General features: G+C 43.4%; 1 protein-coding gene across 3 annotated transcripts; it reads right to left on the bottom strand.

The window, feature by feature from the left end:
* Positions 1 to 635: 635 nt before the first annotated feature.
* Positions 636 to 16,712, bottom strand: MFSD13A (major facilitator superfamily domain containing 13A). Of its 3 annotated transcripts, none has more exons than XM_081864004.1 (10): positions 16,656 to 16,712; positions 15,073 to 15,167; positions 12,516 to 12,787; positions 11,986 to 12,065; positions 10,228 to 10,677; positions 8,832 to 8,949; positions 7,886 to 7,982; positions 7,223 to 7,394; positions 6,223 to 6,416; positions 636 to 4,765 (listed from the first exon to the last, which is right to left on the bottom strand). In XM_081864004.1, the coding sequence occupies exons 3-10, from the start codon at positions 12,678 to 12,680 to the stop codon at positions 4,512 to 4,514; spliced, it is 1,530 nt and encodes a 509-aa protein (XP_081720130.1). In that variant the 5' UTR covers positions 12,681 to 12,787; positions 15,073 to 15,167; positions 16,656 to 16,712; the 3' UTR covers positions 636 to 4,511. The 3 variants fall into 3 exon arrangements, with proteins under 3 accessions (XP_081720130.1, XP_081720131.1, XP_081720132.1); XM_081864005.1 differs by having other exon boundaries at positions 16,679 to 16,697; XM_081864006.1 differs by lacking the exon at positions 16,656 to 16,712 and adding an exon at positions 16,237 to 16,475.
* Positions 16,713 to 22,770: the final 6,058 nt, after the last annotated feature.

Consider the following 22,770-nt stretch of genomic DNA (forward strand, 5'->3'; position numbering starts at 1 on the left):
CCTAATTCTTCAGCTAATTACTTCTCCTTTATACTAGAACCTTTATTTATGGGCTTAATGTAGAATAAATTAGTAGTAGAGCTCCAGGACTAAAAAGAGCAGTTTGGCTTAGAGTGCTAGTTCAAACAGCAAATGCAAGGAATAATAAGCCAACAAGTTTTCCTCTTGTAATTCTCCATTCTAGCATGGATTTTGTACTTGTGCAGAGAACAGACCTGTATGTAACATCCCATCTTCTCTGCACACTTGGTCACCATCTGCCTGGAATGGAGAATCTTTTTTTCAGCTCAAAGGTTCTATTATCTCAGGGTCAGGTTTCAAAGGGTACATGCCAGAGCAATTGGTGTGATTCTCTTTTGTATAGCAAGGGGCATTCCAGCCGTAAAAATGGCTTTCCAACCAAACGAGGCATTCTTGGAGATAGAATACACAATAAATAAATAAAAAGCAGATGCTTGCAGGAACAAGGATGCTCTACAAGCTGGTAAGGACATCCTACAAGCTGTGCTCAGTGGTATAGTTGAAGGCATGAGAATTTTTGGCTTGGCAAGGGGATAAACTTTTCACACCAGCTCTTTAAAAGAGCCCTCCATCTTGATTACCGTGTACATTCCCAAAACACCACACTACAAAAATAGCTTTAAAAAGAAAGACACTTTAATGAAATAAGTTTTAACGCACTTGGCTTGTTAAATTAGACAAATAAATTAGAATGTAGCCATCGAGTGATACAAAAGTGATACTGTAAACATTTTCTCATCATCATTGCTCTCACAAATCAAGAGGGGAAATGGCAATTACAGTGGCTGGCTGAGCTACTGCCTGTAGAAACTTCAGAACGCTTCCCCACCCCCTCCAAGTGCCACCTCCTTCGGCACACAAAGAGAAGGATGCAATTTGGTCCCAAGGAGATCTGGATTCTTCCGTTTTCTACAACGGCGGCCAGAAGGGTCTCGGACCCAGAGCAGAGGGATATTCCAGTGAAGGCAGCTATTGAACTCGGGGGTCACAGGCCTTGAACCCTGATTCACACAGCCAGCTGCCTTCCTCCTTCACTGCTTGATGAAGGCAGGATGTGATTCTCAATCCCTCAGAGACCCAAGAAGATTCAGCTCTGGAATAACTTCAGGGAAGCCTGGCATTCCCCTAGCTTCCCTCAGAGGTGACTCATCAGAAAAAGAGAGTTGTGGAAAGAGCAGAACAGTCCTGAGGAAATTCTGCTTGCCCTTCCTAGGTTGTAGAGGCAATAGGAGGAGTGAGGTACTTGCTACCTCTAGGAGCCTGAGGGAATAACTCAGGAAGTCTCTCCTCCCTGTCTTGGCCGTAATCTACAGTCTAGTAAATCTTTTTGTCATTAGGTGATGGGCCACTTCCTGTGACTGATACTCTGCAGCCAAGCTTGGTTTTGCAACTGTCAACTCTCCTCCAGGGCAGGACATTTCTTCGGAAAAGGCATCATTTCCCCCCCTCAGCCACGTGCATAGTACCACTCTCCAAGGTCTTGTCCACTTAAGTCAATTCTGTAGGGACTAGCGTAACTCCAAATTGCTTTGCTCATGAGGAGGAAAGGGACGACAATGACTAGTACCTCAAGTATAAGCCTCAAGTTGCCCTTGGAGATTCCTGTGCTGGTAAGTATAATAGCTACAATCTTAAAAAATATCTGGTCCCATAGAAAAACTAGGATGAGTGTCTCCTGACAAAGGAGGCTGGTCTTTCATCCAAGCGAAGGGATGGGGAAATTGTGTCCTCTTCCCAGATGATGCTTGACCACAGCTCCCATCATCCCTGACCACAGGCCATGCTGACCAGGGGGACAGGACTTGGGGAAATTTTAGAAATTCATTCTAGAACAGCTTGGAACAGCTTCATTCAAGGTTGAGCCCATTGTGACGTCAAAACTTGGTGGCCAGGTATACCTCCAAGCTTCTGGTGACACAGCTCTGCATCCACCTCACAGACCCCCCCGCTTTCAGCACAAATCCTGCCATGGCTGCGATAGTGTAAGAACAGGCACACTTGTTTTCTTGAAAAGGATAAATTCCGAGAAGGAAGAGTGCTGTTTCCCCACAGAGTGAGCATGTACTATAAGTGGAGTACCCAGATGTCTTCTGGAAGGAATCAAGTCACATTTTGAAGAGATTCTGGCTTTCACAGTTAAACTATGCCCTGATAGGATGGGTGCAGGGAGCGAGGTATGCCAAACAATCAAATCCAGTGCAGAGGGGAAGGATGAAAGTATCAACCCTACTATCTAGCACCCAAATCAGAGCCAAGGCTCTATGTATGCAGTTCCCAAGAGGTGAGGATACAAGTACCAGGATACTCCTAGTTTACTCAACGTTTCCCCATCAACTTGTTAGTAACATACAGCATCTTTACCTGACTACTTAGCTTCCCAGTGACTTCCTCTGGAATGAATAAAAATAAACATGATCAGCAAGTCAATATTAAGAATTTTCTTTTTTCTTTTTTAAGGCAAGGTGATGACTTTTTCTGGACCAACTTTGGCTGAAGATAGCAGATGCAAGCTTTTAACACTCTCATGACCTCTTCAAGGTGGATCCTACACAGTCCTGCCTTGGGGGCGGGGGACACTCCAGGAGGTGCCATATTTTTCGCTCCATAAGACACACTTTTTTCTCCTAAAAAGTAAGGGGTAATGTCTGTGCATCTTATGGAGCGAATGCGTGGTCCCTGGAGCCAAATTGCCCATGGGTGAAAAGCAGATTGTGTTGAAAAGTGTTGAAAGGTGGTGTTGAAAGGAAGCCGCTGAGCAGTTGATCGGCAAGCGATCGGGAGGGAGATAGGGTGCAGGTAAAGGGGGGAGGTAAAGACAGCGAACTTGCAAGGAGAGGAGACAGGAATACTAAAACAAGCAATGAGGAGAAGTTAGAAGAAAAGGAGGAGCAAAAAACTGCTCCAGCTAAGGAAAAGACGCTAAGGCAAACAAGAGGGAAGGGGGTGTTGAAACGAAGCCACTGAGCAACTGATCGGCAAGCGATCAGGAGGGAGATAACGGACGCTAGCGATAAAGGAGGCTGCTTGGAAGGGGGGAGGTAAAAGCATGGATCCTCAGGATTTTTGCATTGGGTCACCCCAAATTCAGCATCAAATCACATAGCATGTTCATGGCTATAGCCTGCACCAAAAAAATCATGCATCCACTGTTTCGTGGGGCTGCAATGGCACAAAAATGTGGTTGCAAAGCACGGATCCACAAGGATCCTCAGGATTTTTGCATTGGGTCACCCCAAATTCACCATCAGATCACATATCATGTCTGTGGCCACGGCATGAACCACAAAAATCATACATCCACTATTTCGTTCAGAATATTTTTTTCTTGTTTTCCTCCTCTAAAAACTAGGTGCGTCTTATGGTCAGGTGCATCTTATGGAGCAAAAAATACGGCTTATTACGAAGCTTTGGTCAAAAAGGACTATCAGCCATACAGGCTGAAAGACTATGGAAGTGCTTTAGCTGCAAACCAGAAACTTTGCTGGAGTTGGTTACTGCCTATGATACTGTGTTTTAAAATTTAGAACAATTACAGCAAAATAAGAGAATCAGAGTTGTCAATGACAAAGGATCCCGTGGGACGGCAGCTGCGCCAGCCCCTAAGTCAGCTGCTGCTCCTGCTGGTGCTGGCGGGGGTGATAAGAAGCGGGCCTCCAGGGACCCTAAGGCCCAAGTACAAAATTATAAGGAGCAGAACCAGTGCCTAACTATTGAAAAGGAGCAACAAAACATAGACAGAAAGGAGGGGGAGGAGCTGAAGCTGCTGAAGGACAAGGCCTTGACCCAGGAGCTCCAAGAGAAGGAGAACAGGATGGAGGGAGTCAACAATAAGCTGAGTGAGCAGATGCGGACCTGGCCAGCCACAAGAGGGAGGACAACCTAGACGAGGAGCTAAAGAATGTCAGGGCCCTCAACTGGCAGCTGCGTGAGGAGGCCAAGACCTCAGCCCAGAAGCTCCAAGAGAGCCATGAGAGGGAGAAGCAGCTGGTGGAGCAGTTGTAGCTGCTGCAAGAGACCAGCAAGAGCCAAAGCCAGAGAATATTGGAGCTGCAAGCCAAGGAGGATTTGGGAGATCAGAGAGGGCAACATCTGTATCTGCTGCCATGTGCCGGAGAAAGAGGCATGGACCTGCCAAAAGCAAGGAAGAGTGTTTAACTTTTGTATATTTATATAAAGAAAATTGAGCAAGAAAAAAAAAAAGAACCAAACCATTAGTAACTAGAAACCAAACCATATCAATACTGCCCGTGACCTTCATCAATTACATGTGGCCTTGCTGAATCAATTTCCTCCAAAAGTTTGCGTAAGGAGGTGCATTTTTAAGTGACGCTGAAAACCAGGTAATGGCAGCGCCAACTCAAAAGCTTCCACTCACCAACTTTAACCAAGAAGAGTATCAGTTGCCCTTTTTCTTCTACCCACGCCTTGTTGAGTTGATTCTGCAGAAGTCCAGAACGATCAGTGACATTTTTTGCTGATACACGGGAAAATTAAACAGTCTTGATTTCTTGGGACTGACTTTCCGTGAAAGTCTGGCGCTGAGCTTTCACTCTCTGGAGGTGCCTCCCATGCAGGGTGAATTGTGACCAGCTGAGGAGCTGCAGCAATGCACATGTGATGGGGACAAAAACAAGGAGGTAGAAGCAGCCCTGGCGCAGCGTCGGTTCCCAGGCTGTGTTGGAAGCCAACTTGGGCTGGGCACTCACGATATTGCTCAGGGCATCCCGCTGGAAAATGTCGTAACCTGGAACATAAATTGCTGAGTAAGCTGAATGTGGACTTGTTGACATTATGAGTGTTGAGAGCGTCCAGTTTCAATCTAGCTGTTGATCATGCAAAAGAGACACTGTGATTTCTACTTGAAACCTCTTCTTAATTTCTTCCCTCTATTACGCTAGCCGCAAATCCAGGCGCCTCCTTTCCATTCACTGGAAGCAGCAATCTTTGTGAACTTTCCTTTTTAAAGGGAGAAGGCAGCACCTTTCCCCAAGAACGACATTTTCTTGGCTGCTTAGGAGAGTTTGCTTGGAGGGAGGGCTCCATCCTTGAAACATGAGGTGGAAATCCCATCCCATCCCACCCCACCACACCATCCTTTCCCTTGAAACTGTAGTCAAAAGGCACCTAGAAAAGGTTCCAAAAAAGGCAGCCAACCATCAGGGGAATGGGGCAACTCCCCTATGAGGAAAAGTTGCAATGTTTGTGGCTTTTTAATTTAGAGAAAAGGGAGTAAGAGGGGACATGACAGAGGTGCCTGCAGAGTAAGAGGGGACATGATAGAGGTGCCTGCAGAGTAAGAGGGGACATGGTAGAGGTCGAGCATGAGACTCTGAACCTGAGGGTCATGGTTCGTGCTCCACGTTGGGCAAATGATTCCCGCACTGAAGGGTTGGACTAGATGACTTTTGTGGTGCCTTCCAACTCTACAATTCTATGATTCTGTGAAAAGGAGGCATGGTGTGGAGAAAGTGGACACAGAAAGGTTTTTCTCCCACCTGTTACTTGAACTCTGGGCCGTCCAACGGAGCTAAATATTGGAAGATTCAGGAGAGACAAGGAAATACCTCTTCACAGTCAAAATGTAGGATTTGCTCCCGCAGGAGACAATGATGGCCACCAACTTCAATGGCTTTAAAAGAGAATTAGATCAATAGCTGCTAGCCATGATGGTTATGTTCGAGTGAGTGCCAGATGCTGGGAATCACAACCGGGAAGAGCACTGTTGTGCTCAGGTCCTGCTTGCAGGCTTCCCACGGGCATCTGGCTGGCCACTGAGAGAGCAGAAAGCTGGACTAGATGGGCCTTTGGCTCTTTATATGTACTGAGGAACTAGGATCTGTGCACAACTAAGCACCCTAGCCTGCAGCTTCAAGTAGCAAGCTCACTAGGCGCTCCTCTGGAGACAGAGCAAATACTGAACATTCCATTGTGGAGAGACAGTCTTCCTTAATGGTAAGTTCATGTTCCAGCAACTGAACCCTTGAACAGTGTGTCCTAAGCAGGGACATAACATGTCAGGATGGGGTACAGATTGTACAAGCTACACCCAAGAAATATCCTGCAGGGGTAGGGAGTCCCAAATGAACATCCTCCCCTATATTATTAACAATTATCCTCCACTCTGAAGTCAGAGAAACCATCAATTGTTGTCGTCTCAATTCCCATTCCACTGCTCAGCCATGTGCCCAGCCTATCACCTACCTGTATAAGCACACAGGAGCCAGGTGCCAATCAAGGGGGCAAAGGTCTGGCCTGGTTTGGTTACCAAGGCAACCATGCCAAACAAGAGGGCCGAGGCAGCCTGCTGCCTTCGATTCAGCACCAAGTCTTCATCTACCAGGTCGGTGACCACCAAGTTCAGCAGCTTACAGGTCCCTTCTGTGAACACGCGGTTGCTGGGGAGAAGAGAAGAACAGGAAGGTTAACAGCAGACACGGGCACTGCGGACCCTGAAAGGGTTGCAGATAAACAAAATATATACAGAAGAACCAGAAAAACTTACTATTTACATACTTGGGGGTATGACCTACAAGGAGGTAGTACAAAACAAATGGAAAAAGGTTCTGCCTTGGATCACATGGGCTTTCACCACAAGCAACTCTTAGCTAGATTAGCACATTTTAAAAAAGTCCATCCCCCAAATTCACGAAAGCTGGATTTTTATTTAAAAACCAACAAACGTTGAGTTTTTAAGGATCTTAATTCCCATGTGCCCATGCATATAACTAACACCTCACCCCGTCTGAAGATAAAGGACTCACCTGTTGCCTCTCTGGATGATCCTGAGAATAGACATATTCTCAGCAGATATAAACAGCTGAGCACACGGCCAAGAATTTACAGTTCAGCAGGAGCAGCGAATGTGAAACCCAGCCCTAGATGTTGATGGGCTATAATTTTTTTAAATCTTTATTTAGATAGTTTCATAGTAGAAAGCTATCAAGGTGGAGTACAGAACACACAAAAGCATGTTCCAAAAATGACAATTCTCACCATCCCTGACCGTTGGGACTTTATGGTTGGGTCTGATGGGAGATGTGGACCAAGAACATCTGGAGGGTATTGGCTACTCCTGTCTAGAGTCTAGCTTTGGCTCTATGACTCATAATACATGCTTAATCAACTACCCCAATGCCATGGACATGGCCTGTTGTTCATACCCAGGCCAGTTCCCCAGGGCCTTAGCAGGAGAGTGGGGTACCTGGCTATGAAGAAGCAGAGCAGGTAGATCCAATCTGGTCCAGCAAGGAGCATAATCACACCGAGCAACAGCTTCAGGAAGAAGAGCCCTCGCACCACTGCATATACCCCCCACCTCTGGCAGAGAGACAGGAAGTAGAGGTTGTTGAGATGAGGAGCCACGTAGGAAACTCCTAAGGAGAAGAACCAAATGGGTTCAAAGAAAGCAAGCATTCAGCTATGGCTCATTATTGTCACAAGGAACAAACGAAGTATCAATGCAGGCAACCAGCAATAAACAAACTTGCATTCTGTTGGAAACAATAAAATTTCATTTGAGACCATCTGTCTAGCCCAGCCTTCAAAAACTTTGTGCCCTCATTCTTTGGACTGCAACTCCCAGCTGTAGTTCAAAACATCTGGAGAGTACCAGGTTAGCCAAGGCTGATCTAGTCTCACACAAGGAGTAAAATAATCCTGGTTAGCATTGCTTAAGATTTCTCTAACCAACACACTAGAGGCAGATCCAGCAACAAGTTTTCATCCTTCTTTCACAGAAGCTGCATTTATCTGAATTTGGATAAATCCTCCCCACCCAAATCCCCACCAGTTTCTAGGCAGATCTCTCTAGTCCATTTCTAGAAATCAAGCCTCCATTCCCTCCTATGCCCAACCTTGGACTCACCAAGCAGAAATGATCCCATGGAGAGTGAGATACGATCAGACAGCAGGTGCTCCAGGAAGAGGGGAAAGAAGTTGCTGTTAAAGTGGCAGTGAAAAACCTACAAAAGACGACATTTGTCAGACCTCTAAAAATGGCAATTAGAAGAGTACGTAATGTATCAAACCATAAAACAGGAATCTTCATTCCAACCACACCAAACATGCCATGTGGGGAGGTAAATGGAGGTGTTGTGCCAAGACGCTCAGAGTGCACAACAATCTCTAGAGGAGCACAGGAAGAGAATATCTATGACACAGGGAGGCAGTTGGGGGGGGGGGAGGAATGGGAATGCTCTCTCGTGGGCTCTGCTTTGACATCACACTCTCTCAAAATTACCCTGAAAGGCTGTGCTCCAATCATTTAAGGTGCAGAAGCAGCTGATTTCCCCTCATCCCATTTGTGCCACACCATAGGATGGCTGTATCTATATCAGCATCTGCCTGGAGGCAAGAGGAGGGCTGATGCCAATAGCCTTCTGGACTGTCCTCATGCAACCAAGCGACAGTGATGAGGGGTGAAGAGAGAGCCTTTGTTTGCCCCTGTGCTATAGGCATTGAAAGGCTGGCTCCAGCTCTGTTCCTCAAACAGAAGGCCTTGATTTGCTGTGGGAGAGGGAAGGATTTTCCTGAGAACACAGATTCTTATCACAGACATGCATCATGCAAGCCCTTCTTTGAGCCTGTGCAGGAAATCAAAGGCTATTTTGATAAAGCCTGTGCATCAGCTGCAGACTGACCTGTGAAATTCATTCTACAAAAATCCAGATCAGTGTCACATTCTAATCCACACCTCGCCAAATATTTATTGGCTACAATAGGCAGGAGGTTGGCCTCAGGAGCAAGAAAGATTTATTCTGTCATGTGGGAGGCCACCTGGACTCTGATAGGTGGGCCCATGCTACACCTACCTGGATCAGGTTCATAGAGACAAACCAGAGAAAGTTGCGGTGTCGAGAGAGCTGCTTGAGGTACTCGGCCAGAGTGATTCTCTTCTCTTGTTGCACAGATGGATGGTCAATATACAGTCTGGAGGAACAAACGGGCACATTTCAGTCAGTATCAAGTGATGGGTAAGGTGCCAAGTTCAAATCTGTATTCGGTCACGGACTTCACCTGGTTGAGCATGTCACTTTTGCAGTCTTACAGAGCTTTTGAAAAGATTATACAGGATAGTCCCAAGGCAGTCACAAATGATCTTCTTGAAATGGCAGAATGCAAATGACTCAATATGTTATTGCGCAGCCAATTTAGATTCTGTAACAATAACAACCATCACACTGTGTTCTTAATGTTCTTACCAGAGAAGTCTGCCTTTTGTCTTTTTCATAGAATATGTTTTGAACTAGTTTACAAAATCAAAAGGCAATAAAAATACAATTTATGCTTGATTAAAAATTGATTAGGATAAAACTACTAGGGGTTAACTAGTATCACTGAATTAACTCCAGCAGAGAAGGCCAGAACCATATTTTTTTTACAGAGAAACATTTGGAAAATCATTTCGACAGACTGTTCGATACAGTATTTTGCCCCAGTTTTTTGCTACCAGCATTGGACATTCAGTTGTGAGATCTATACACTGTGGATACTAATACCTTCTTTCATCCTTCTGCATCTCAGAATACTGAATCTAACACTTTCATAGAAAGGCAGGCAGAGCAAGGGCAAAGACTGGCACTCAGCTATCACTAAATATATTTAATCATATGAGATACTGTAGACCACCTGGGCCTTAGCATCTATTGAATTATATGCAGTGCTTTTTTTCCTTCACTTTGCAAAATACACACAGAGGGAGAGAGATTTTAAAAGCACAATTTTTAAAAAGACAACAAGACCACGGCTAGTACTAAGTAGGCACTGCTCCTAACCTTGATAGAGGAAAGGAACAAGAAGCAAGGTAACTCCAGAAGACACTTGCCGGCAAGACCCTACTGCTTATGCCAGCTAGTCACATCCAGAAAGTGTAAAATCCCATTAGCCCAGGTACTGAAGCCATGGTCACATGTAGGTAGCTAATTCAATGTGTAAAAGCTTTCCATCACACTAGGAAGGCATGGCTTCCTTGCCCTCCCATCAACCATGAATCAAAGAAGCCCAAATGCATGCTTCGTTTTGTAACCAAACTGCACACATATTACTTACAAATCACTCTCCCTGAACTTGGGAATGTTTGTGCCTGCTGTTTCAAAGAACCTTGCAGCGTGTTAAAGTGTCCGCTGTTGGCCTACAAGCAATACACTATGCTCATTGGACAGCATATTTAAAAGGAGAATGGTTATTATACAACCCGGCGCCACTCACTCTTTCAAAGCTGCGTTTTCATCCCACTTCACGTGTCCCTCAGTCTGAAACCTCTGCCTCAGGAGCCATGTGGCCAGGGTGAAACCAGCTGCCGAGCCAAATGCCAGCACCACGCAAAATATCCGGAAGGAGAAGAAGTCCTCCTTGTTCCACACAGCATAGGACATGAAGACAGAGAGAGAGCCAATGGCACTGAAGAGTGAGGAGTAGAAATTGAGGCCGGTCCTGTCCTTTGCGGACACAGCGAGGTCAGCGAGCAAAGCGTTCTGGTTGAGATCCACCATGGTGAGGAAGCTGTCATACAGGCAGAGGCAGATGAGGAACTGCAGGCCTGGGGTGGCCCAGGCAATCCAGAAAGCCAGGAATGACATAGCAAAGAGGGGGCCATTGCGGCTCAGGGCCTTGAGTCTCTTCAAAACCACTTCCGGAGTGGAAATCGCCACTCCAGACCTACAAGAGAAGAAACACATTGCCCATGAAAATTGGATGGGCCCTCTCCTACAACTATAAAATTACATAGTGGTTTTCCTCCTCTTCAATCTTTTGTGTTATCCATTCACCTCGCCTTTCTGCTACCCTCTTTCATCACTGTTTAGCACTCTGCTTCCTGCTTTGTTTCGATTGCCTAAAAGTTTGTAGCCCATTAAACCAGTGTGTGTGTGTGTGTGTGTGTGTGTGTGTGTGTAGGTAGAGTTTTCTCAAAACCATTCTAGCAAGCCAATTTGCTTTGTCACTCTGGACACTGGTCCACCTCCCCTTCATTGTCATCACACATGCATATATACCACAAACTCAAAGTATTTTAATATTTTTTTGGAAGCCGCCCAGAGTGGCTGGGGAAGCCCAGCCAGATGGGCAGGGTATAAATATTATTATTATTATTATTATTATTATTATTATTATTATTATTAACTCATTCTTCAAGTGTGGACCTTCATGCAGCAATAGCACCATCCTCCCACAGGAATGAGGCATCAGCAGGCTTGGAAGAATCCAAAATTTTGTAAAAATGAAAAAAAAACTTAAGGGGATGAGGACACAAAACAGCTCAATATAGACTGAGCATTCTCAGGGGCCACAGTACACTGTCTACCTGCTGTAGAAAACCAGAAAACAGGAGAAGAGGGGAGAGAAACAGCAGTTCCTTAAAAAGAGCATGACTGGCTGGAAGCTTAGACTCCATTGCAGTGTACTGTTGTAGGTCCCACTTTTGCTGTTTATAATGCTCACACCGTGCCATTGTGCACACAGGAAATGGCCTTAAACTGACTCATACCATTGGTCTACCCAACTCAGTGCTGTTTGCCCTGACTGGCAGGGGCTCTCCAGGGTTTCTGACCAGGGTCTCTCCCAGTTCTTGCTAGAGATGCCAGGGATTGAAAATGGAACCTTCTGAATGCTGGCCCTTCCTCAAAGAAGCTAAACCTGGATAATTCACCACCACAGTGTGCAAATTCATTATTCAGAGAAATAAAAACAAGTATCCACCATTTCCAAGAAGAGGAAAAGGATATAACTCATTATTGGTACCAGACGAGGGAGGGAGGACGAGATGAAAGGCAACCAGACTGCTAGTCAAAACGAGGCCCACATGTACAACTGAATGGGTTAAAAGTTGTGAGAGTTGCCTCCAGAGAAATATGCTTGTTAAAAGAAACTAATCATTTAAACATGTTCTTTCAGTGGTCTCCTTGACCCTTCATAGCAATTCAGAACTCTTTAATATTCAATGCAGGACATAAATAAAGCTCTACTTACTGTTGCGTGCTAAGGAAAGCCCGATCACTCAGCCAGCCAAAGAGAGGATCGTTAAGGCTGTTCCAAATCAGAAACACAGTCTGGAGGAAAAGCACAGAATACCCAGTGAGACAGCCTGTGGTTAAAACCACTTCAACATCCAATCCTCCTGCTGCAGACATAATTATTATTTTAGTAGTTAACAATGTCCGGCTTAAAGACTTCTGCAAACAATAACGGAAGTGGTCACCGATAAGCAACAGCTTTTCTATGCCAGTGCTCTCCAGATCAAATACTGCCCTTGTGAATGGTCACTTACTTGATTTTAAGTTTGACGTAAAATCGCCACCACACACTGTACTTTTTACACTTCATTGCCATTTAATCTCGCTATTTACCACTGTTTCAGATAGAGACAACTGCCAACTGAGGATGAACAGTTTAGGAACCTTATTCACAAAAGCTGTGCCATAAAATATACACTATTTTTAGCCTTTAAGATGCCACGAGCCAGGGAGGATATGTAAGTTGTTAAAAAGTTCAAAACTCACCTCTCCAACCCAGAAGGAGAGTTTATCAATCTTATATACAGAAACAAAGGTGTCCACGTAGTAGAGGAGGAAGACGTTGTGCAAAATGGAAATGAAGAGGGACAGAGACCCGTAGACCACTGCAACAGGCAGGCTGAAGAGGCAAGCCAACAGCCTGAAACCCATGGTGGCTCACTCAGAGTCCTTGGGCTGCCCACATCACCTCCAGTTCCAATAGGGTCTCTCCCTCCAGCACCTACTAGTTCTTGGATGGAGCCGAACCATCATTACCCCTGTCAGAGAGACAACAAAATTGTGCAGTTCAGTTTCTTAGATTCAGTGCATTTCCTCTTCCTGACCCACCTACCATCACCAAAAGAACCAGGTCCATTTAGCTTGGGGCAAAATAAAAAAATAAAAAATCCAGCTGCAGGCAGTTTTTGCTCTCTGGTTCAAAAGGAGATTTCTAATAGGATTTAAAGGCTAAGGCTGTCTTACAGTAGCAAAGAAGGTTTGCTAAGCCAGGGCATCAGATGGCTGCAGCCTTCAGAGCCGAGGAAGACAGAGGAGGGCCTACTGTGCTTTTATATGCTGCCTATAATGCTCTTCATTGTCTGCTTGAGACCCAGATTAGCTTGTATCCATAGCTTCAGGTGAGAGTGTAGAGGTGAGGAATAGTTAGGAGACCTGCATGGAGACACCAGCTGCAGAAAACGGAGCTGTCTCCTAGTTTCCATGAACAGCTCAAAAACAAGGCCATCACCAATGCCAAAAGTAGCCCTTCAACTGCCTACATTTACAGCTTTAGTGGGCAGAAGATAAGTCTCACCTGTGTGCCTTCCATTATAGTAGAAGAAGAAGAGTTTGGATTTGATATCCCGCCTTTCACTCCCCTTCAGGAGTCTCAAAGCGGCTAACAATCTCCTTTCCCTTCCTCCCCCACAACAAACACTCTGTGAGGTGAGTGGGGCTGAGAGACTTCAAAGAAGTGTGACTGGCCCAAGGTCACCCAGCAGCTGCATGTGGAGGAGCGGAGACTCGAACCCGGTCCCCCAGATTACAAGACTACCGCTCTTAACCACTACACCACACTGGCGTAGTAGAGTTAAAAACATAGTAGAGTTAACATAGTTTAACATAGTAGAGTTAAAAACAGCTGTTGTGTGTCAAAGGCAATGGGAGGAGGAGAGCAAAGGGCAAGGAACAAATCTAAGGGATGAAGTTACCAATATCCAACAATAATCATACTGAGAGTAAATTCAATGAAATCAATTTACTTAGGTCCATTATTTCAGTAGGCCTACTCTAATTAACAACGAGCTCTTAATTTGGGTCCATCTCTCTCTGTGTTTTGCTTCCAATAGTATCCACAATAGTGTTCTGTTGACTGAATAATAGCAAGTACTGAATCAAATTTCATGAGCAAGGCATGATGGCAGCAGTGACCATTTGCCATTCCTTCCCTCTACATCTGAACACTGTGGTTCTGTTTAGCCATCCTATCTAACAGCTGCAGAATGAATTGCTAAAAAGTAACATATCTATAGCATGCATATATCTCTATAGACCAGCCACATCACTACTGTGTTTTCTGTTGTAATCCCACATTTTAAAGCCACAATGTTTGCGGTGCTAAGTTGTTTAGTGAATCCAGTGGATTGCACCTGAATCAACAGCTCTCACACCCCATTTGTTCTCAGAGCACAACTGGTTTCATCTGCCCAGCTGAGGGCTACCCCACCTGTTCCGTTTGAGGATAGCCACTGATCCATCATGGTTAATGGAAGCACACGTGGGCTCCTGTAGCCCACTCCCAAAACACAGCGTGGGAGTAAAACCATACCATTATTTGAAACTGATCAAAATACAAGAACTTGGGGCCATTCAAGGAAGCTGAAGTTTGAAAGACTCAGGATAAATGGAAGTACTTCTTCACAGTACACATAGTTAAACTTAAGAAATTTTCTGCCACAAGATGTAAAAAAGATAAAACAAATTCATGGAGAATAAGGCTATCAATGGCTACTATCCCATGAAGGCTGTATAGTCATACCTTGGAAGTCAAATGGAATTCATTCCAGAAGTCCGTTCGACTTCCAAAACATTTGGAAACCAAAGCACAACTTCTGATTGGCTGCAGTAAGCTCCTGCCGCCAATCGGAAGCCGCATCGGACGTGAGGCATCCAAAAAAAGTTCGAAAACTGGAACACTCACTTCCAGGTTTCAATTGTTCAGGAGCCAAAACGTACGAGTACCAAGGCGTGCGACAACCAAGGTACGATTGTATATTATTTCCTGTATTGGCTGCAATGCGCCTCTAAATACCAGTTCTTCGGAATCACAAGTGCAGAGAGTGTTGCACAGGCATCTGCCCACCTATGTAATAACAGGAAGGGAACAGGGAAGAGGAGCAATCCATGCACTGTTTATTGAATTGCAAGGAAACAATGCATACAGGTTTATCTTGCCCTGGACACTGTTTTAACTTGCCCCAGATGAGTGGTTATTGTCAAGTCCTCTTTCAGCAGCACATCACAACTTAAAATGAATTAAAAATAAATAATTGCACTACAATACCTTGCAGAGATGACACAAGAAGGGATGAACTCTTGCAGCAGTGGCACATTGGTTCAGTCACTGCCTTAACTTGAAGGCATTAGTAGGTAACATCACTAAAAATGAAACACATACATCCTTGCACTAAGTGGCACATTGGGTATTCAGAAGTGGGCTCAGTTAATCTTAGAAACATTTACTCAGATTTATATTTTAGCAATGTGGCTTGAACAAGATGATTAAAATTAGTTCAAATTAGTTCAAAAATTAGTTAAATTCAGAGTTAGGGCCCAATACGTTATTAATGTAAAATAAGGGGAATAAGTATCAGGGTATCTTTCTAGAGCTAGTTAGCCTGAAAATGAAACTAGGAAGTTTCGCTTCTTTTTCAGCCACATCAGCTGACGTGTTTCAGCAACATGCAACCACGTCCTCATACATGAAAGTAGAGTTATAGCTTTGACTAATATTGTAGGCAGCCTTTTCTGTCTATGCACCCATTAGTCAAAATGTTGCCGAGACATTACTGAGAATCAAACTATGCTTCCCCACATCTAAAACGGCAGATGCTTAGCAGCTTGAGCTAGAAAACTAAACTGTGCCGCCAGAGATTCATGGACCTTCTGCTGGAAGAAAGCACATAACACAGTTTGAACACTTAATAATCAAGCCTCTGCTGGAAACTGAATGGGGTGGAAAGCATTTCCAAGCAAAGATCAGACTGACGTACCTAAGTTTTACTGATAGTTGATTTTTCTCATTGTCTGTTCTAGACTATTTTAAGTTCTTTGGAGGCAGGGAAATGTCTATTTTTACATCTATAACTCTCTAAGGTACCATGAGCAATGATGGCACCATATCAATCAAAATGCCTTGTCTATGTTCTCAGCCAGGGACCCTATATTGTGTCTAGTTGGGAGGGAATGGGCTGCAAAACACAGAAAGTAATAGCAAAACGAAAGATTCAGTTGCTTTTGCAAGGAATTTTAGACCGAGGCAGAAAATAGCCGGAAAAGGTAACATGGGTTTCGCCACAATGCCTCTTTCAACATGCTGGAAATTACACCTCGAGTTGCCAGGTGAGAAGAGCTTTGTGGGGAGAAGGTTTTGCCCAAGTCGTTAAATGCAGCCAAGCCCCAGCCCCTCTCCCACATCCAGGAGCTTAAAGGGGACATCTACACACACCTCTTACGACACCTTACAAGCGGACTGCTGGATAAGCTTTTCGTGGGCTTTGTGAGTCCACTTCCAGCCTTCATCTGGGTTACAAACGGGGAGTGGGAAAGGCACGATTCAACCGAAAGGCAGCTGGGCAAAAGGCCAGGGAGGGGAGCGCACGCCTTCCTCGCAGGGTCGGTGCAGAAACTCCTGTAAGCGCAGGAGATCTTGGCCAACTCATCACCCACCTAACTCACCGCCCACCGGGAGGTAAATCGTGCTTGCGCGTCAACCCCAACGTAGCTCTATGGAGCAGGCAATTAAGGCAGAATGAATGGGGAGACACCATTCTGCAGTCGGGCGGGGGGTGGGTGGGAAGAGGAGAATCCTGACAAAGCTCTTTCGCAGGCAGATCATTACAAACAGGAAAATAATCGAGAGCCCACCTTCTTCTACCCTCCGACGGTACCTGTACCTCCGGCCCAGATTCGCCCTCTTCCTTATCAAACTTGCGCAGTCGTACTTCATTTCCCACTAACCCGCCCTCTTTTACACGGCGTCAAGCGACTCCTGCGCGGCGGCCATTTTTGACACTGAAGGAATACTCCTTTGACGCCATCTTTGGTGCGGGCGCGACGGACAGCGGCCGTTCAGCCAGGGGCCAATCGGGTTTTGCCGCTCCAGTGGGCGGGGAGAGAGAGGCTCCTGATTCTGCGAAGAGTGGCTCCTAGATTTGGGTAGAAGGCCTGAGATTTATATTCTCCCCAGTTTAAAAAAATTAAATCTTAAAACCCATTTTTAAATTAAAATCCATTATTTCCTTTTAAAATTTTACCGTACATTTTGTTATTCAGTTTATAGTCTCATCGACATAGTTCTTCAAAACAATAGGTTTTTTATCAACTCTTTTTTAAAGGTGAGGGCATTATTACTATATATTATATAATTATAGACTTTAATGCAGCAAAAGGTATTTATATGTAGTAAAACAAGTGCATACTATGATTTGACAAAATGTGTTACTTTTCTCCAAACTATAGTGATTTGTCTCCAAAAAGGCTCCGAAAATGTACTGGGGGAGAAATGTCCATTTAAAACATTTTCAAAACTTATAAAATCGCAATAAATTCAACAAACTCCAACTTCAGCTATATATTATTACCAACATATTGATGTTTTTAATGGCATTTGGATTGCTCTTTCTGTTTTTGAATTTCTACTGGCTCCTCCTGGTTTGATTTATTCATTCTGGCTGCTGTGATGTTTATTATGATTATGTTTTCTTGTAGCTAGCTGTTAACTGTCTTGAAACACTGTAAAAAGGTAGGATATAAATCTATAAATAAAACATTCAAGTTAAATTGCCTTAATGAGCTTGTTGAATGTTGCCTTTAATATTTTTCACAAATAAAATGTGTTATCGAGGCAGAATTCAGAATTGTAATCTTGAACCACATGAGGATATGTGGAATTAAATGTTATTTAGCGTTGCAAAGACCTTGGATTCTTATCTCATTATACATGACAAAGCCATTTTTCACCTTTTCACCCCTTGCTTCCTCCTGTAAGACCTATTGCAGTCCTTAAGAGTCGTCAACAGGCTCATCACAGCTATCTGCCAATCACCCAATCCCACCACCCTTCTGAGTAATACCCCTCCCCACCTTCTCTATATAGAAGGGTCTGGAAACTTCTGTTTCAGTGTATCTGAAGAAGTGTGCATGCACACGAAAGCTCATACCAAGAACTAACTTAGTTGGTCTTTAAGGTGCTACTGGAAGGAATTTTTTTTGTTTTGACTATGGCAGACCAACACGGCTACCTATCTGTAACTCCACTTACCTTGGAGTAAGTTCCATTTGTTACGGCAAAAATCTGGGTGCGAGGCTGCTCTGCCACCCAGCTCATCGGACTAAGTCCGTGGGTCCCTGCGGAGGAAAATGAGCTCAGCCGGAGACAGGAGCAAACTGCAGAAGATCCAAGTTTATTGCGCAACAGGTTCAAGGCGAGATTGAACAGTGAGAAAGGGGTGACATGAGTTTTTGAAACTCCCTCCATGTCCCAGAATACAGTGCAAAACACGTCATGAATATATTAAAGAGAGGTTTGGTTACACAGATTACATCATGAATATATTAAAGGGAGGTTGGGTTACACAGATTAACATATGGAGGAGGGAGGGGGGAATATGCAGAGCTGGAGATATGCACAGATAAACACTTCCTGGGGATGAAAAGACAATGGTCTCAAATATGCATAGTCTGCCACCTGACATTGTCTGGAGGAAAGGCTGATCAGAACAATTTGAAAGGATTAAGGTCTTGACACTTTGCTTGAGGGATTATGCTGGACAGGGGAGATGTGATGGAGTCCTAGAGTAATTGAGCAAACTGGCACGCTGATTTTCTATGAATTTTATAGATTTTAGTCCCTTTTGACAATTGGAAATAAATTGATATATTGTAGCGAAGAAGAAGGTGAAGAAGACATGCCCCCCCCCTTCCGTAACAGTCCCCCATTCGGAGATAGATTTGCATTAAAGTTCTGTAAGAACTTGCAAATCTTTTCTCCGCACCCTAAATCTCGGTGAAGGTAGGGGTGCCGTGTGAGTGGGAATAGGCCCTAATGGAAAAGGAGGTGGGTTGAGCAGGGCAACAAAGGAGGGAGCAACACGGACCAAGACAATGTATGTTTACGTTATATAGATATGCACTAAATAATAACTTTGTATCTATCGTACTAGATGTGTGGGTTTGTGCAAACCTGAAGGGGACTTGCAAATCATGCCTCTTAAGGCCATTTGCAAGTATAGTAGTGCAAAAAGGACACCTGTTGTATTTTGTTCAGTAGTGGTCTATGCTTTACATTTAGCAGGAAGGTCCACTACTGACTGAAAAAAAATGCAGTTTGCTTTGTCCCCCGCCATTTTTGTGTTCTCAGGTGTCAAGGTAGCTTTTCTGTGGTCTCACAGTAGTGGCAATCCCTGGTGAATCCACTTAGGGCTTTCATATTAACCATGTTGCCTGGCACTCACCACAGCTGCCATAGGTTCGGGCACGTCCTGAGGGAAATGTCCTTGCCTTGGCTTCCTATGGGGGTTTTATTATTGGTCTTGCAGTCATGGGAAGTTGCACACTTGCACTTTAAGGACCAAAAGCTAATTGCAGCCTGGATACACTTGCCCAATTCAAACTGAGTCCAATTTGAATTTATCTTTCCCCATGGTTCTCAACTCTTCAAACCAATCTGTTAAAAGAAAACCATTCTTAAAGGGGCACTTGTCGAAATAAGTCAATTTAACTGTATAAGGGATCATTCCTGCTAAACCAAAGCATATCCACCTTCATGTATCTTAGAAGCTTCTCCTTGGTAAAGTGGGTTTTAGCACATTTTTTAAAATGGGTAGGGAAGTTGGCAGAGTGCCAGGTGAAACAACGAAATATGGTAATAAATTTATCTAAGTCTAAACATTGGACTACATAATATCCTGATCTGTTAAAAGGTATAAAATGTATGAGGATCCTCCACTGGGGTGTAAGGAATAAGACATTAGACATAAAACACTTACACACAAAAATAGCCACAAAATAGCCCCCCCCATTTGTGGAAATGACACACTGTCAGACACATTTCAACATTCCTACGTAATAACACATAATACAAAACAAACTAATTAAATATCAGTTGCATATCTTGAGACAATTGGGATATTTTATATATGTATCTTGAGGTTCAAAAGTCAGAAAATGTCCTTGTAATTCAACTCCACCCCCCTTTGTCAGCCCCACTCCCCCCGGCAGTCTATATCCTTTGAAAGAGACATCACTTTGAAACTTTGGTGTCTTCTGTTGTGGTGGCGAAGTCTTTCATTGGATCTGTAATAACACACTTGTAGAAGTGATATCCTGTAAGGGCAGGGTGGACTTAAAAGACACAGTTAAAATAATAATAAAACACACACACACACACACACACACACACAATGACCTATGAGGAACCAAAATAAATAAATGCTAAGACACAGAATTTTAAGAAATCTGAAGTAACAATGAAAATAAAAGAGTGTTTCTTGATGTGACCATATCGGCTAGAATGTTAACAGCAAAATACTGGGAAATGACTTAATACCAAGAAAAAATGAATGGCAATTTAAAGTTGTGCAAGTACCTTGAACTAGCCAAAATGACAGAATTAATAAGAAATGCTCAGGCAAAAGGTAAACAAATACCATTCCACAAACAATGTTTGGTTGTGCTTCGATTAGCTTCATAGACATCATGGAAAAACGGATTAAATAAATGAAAACAGATTATTTGTAACTTAAAAAGTGTCAAAGCCACGAAGAGATGGAAGTCACTAATACAGCAGGGATTTCACAGAACAGAAAGAAAGTTAATACAGCAGGGATTTCACAGAACAGAAAGAAAGTTAATACAGCAGGGATTTCACAGAACAGAAAGAAAGTTGTTGTGGGAGAAAAAAGGGACAAACACTTTGTTATCGGGGTTCACATATCCTGTTAAAAGGGAAAATTATTTCATGTGAGAAGCCTATCAGGAAATGCTGTTCCTAAAATGCACACAAACAAAGTCTGTGATTTAAATCCCATTGAGAGGTGGAATTCTTTGATATTTACCTGTGAAAAGAATTTGGCATGTTAAGATTTCAAACTTGGGACACATTAAGGGTGATTTCTCTCAATGGTTCCAAGTTTTACATAAACCTCCTCTCCCCCTCCTTCCTCTCTCTCTCTCTCTCATTTCTTTTCCTATCCTCTTTTTTTTTTTTTTTTTGCTGATCTAGTCTCTGTGCATGTGTGGAGTTCATGTCTCAGCAAACCTTTTATACTATTGAAATGTTGCATCTTTTGGCAAAATTAGAATTTGAATAAGGGAAGGGTAAGTAGATTTTAAAAGAGGGTTAGATTTAAAACAAAAGAGAGAAACTCAGCAATTGAAGTATTCACCAACAAAAGCTAGCAATTTCAGCCCAAGCAAAGCGACTGCTTCCTTTATGTACAGGAAAGGGCTAATATCCCTCTGGCCATTCGTGGAACAATGCCGCGCCCTTATATATGGGAAATGGCCAGAGAGTCAGAATTCATAGGAATTTTTATTTTATTTATTATTTTTTTTTTTAACATTCTAAGTTTTTCGGCCTTACCATTTGCAGACAAAAATTTTCCTGCCCCTTTATTTACAGGATTGGTCAAGGCCCATATGTATTTGTCTTATTTTTAAATAGTAGACAAAATGATAAACACTGTAATCACTCAAATGCTTGATATTACCAGTTGTGCTTCAAAACATCACAGCTTCACCTCTCACCTTTTAAAACTAGAGAGCAAAGCTAGGCTGAATTTCAACTCCATCACCACACCAGAATTTAAGAATTACCCTGCGATGCTTGCGGACACATGTCCTTCCACACAGCCACAAATTGGGAGAGTTGAAAGGGACCCTGGGGTCATCTAGTCCAACCCTCCAAAATATAGGGTTCACAGCAAGATTTCACAGCAAGATTTGTACTACACACACATTCTTATGTACACAGGCACTACTGGGGAAGAGAGCACAATCAGTGCTCCTATCATGTACTAAGGAAGAGGAAAATAAAAATTCCTAACTTTATACAGAACCCTTTAGCAGATCTTGAGATTAGTTTGAGTTTACTTCCTTAGACGTGCAAGTTCCTTAGAGTGCAAGTTCCTAGACAAATGATCTTTAAAGAAAGATTGAAGTGAACATTTTCTTAAGATAGGGAGAGGATCTCTTATAAAGCATAGTTAAAACAGCCATAGATTTGATTTAAAGGGAATACAAAAGTGACAATTTTAAGCCTAATCTATGCCCCCCCCCCTTTTGCAGTTTCCTTTAAAGGAAGCTTACTCGGAAGTAAATTTACCTGGCACAGAAGAAGAGAAAAAGGAAAAAAACCTGAAAGAGACAGAATGAAACAAGGGGGGGCATTTTCTAAGAAAAGAGGCCTGATATCAGGAGCCTTACAATAACTCTTCTGTCCAACCAAATCAAAGTTAAAACTGGACTCAGATATTTTCTTAGAAGGAAGACCATACTTTCATAGGCATGTGCTTCATGAAATAAATACACTGCATTTTAGCTTGAGAGAGCAGTGGTGCTCACCTACGCTTTTGCAGCAGAAACATCTAATTCACATTAGAAACATTCACATTCCAGAAACATTAGAAACATTCACATTCCAAAATAGACTGTAGACTCACAATCTGAAAAGTTGCGGCAGAGCACGAGGTGGGGTAAACATTTGCACCTTTCATTCTCATTTTGTCTTATTTAGGACTGATAAGGTCCAGCATGGCTTCCTTAAAAATTAAATTTTGAAGCAAGCTTGCAGTTTAAACTATGCGCGCTTAAGAAAGGCAGTCTGTCAGAGACAGAAGGAACAGACAACACACATAACAGACAACATGTAAACACACATATTCTCATATATGTATTAACACACAACACACATAACAGACAACATGTAAACATATATACTCTCATCCTTTAGTTGGTTATTGCAAGGAGTTGGGCTGCTTCC

Source organism: Podarcis erhardii (genome assembly GCF_964252035.2).
Source record: "Podarcis erhardii genome assembly, chromosome: 5".
Lineage (NCBI taxonomy): Eukaryota > Metazoa > Chordata > Lepidosauria > Squamata > Lacertidae > Podarcis > Podarcis erhardii.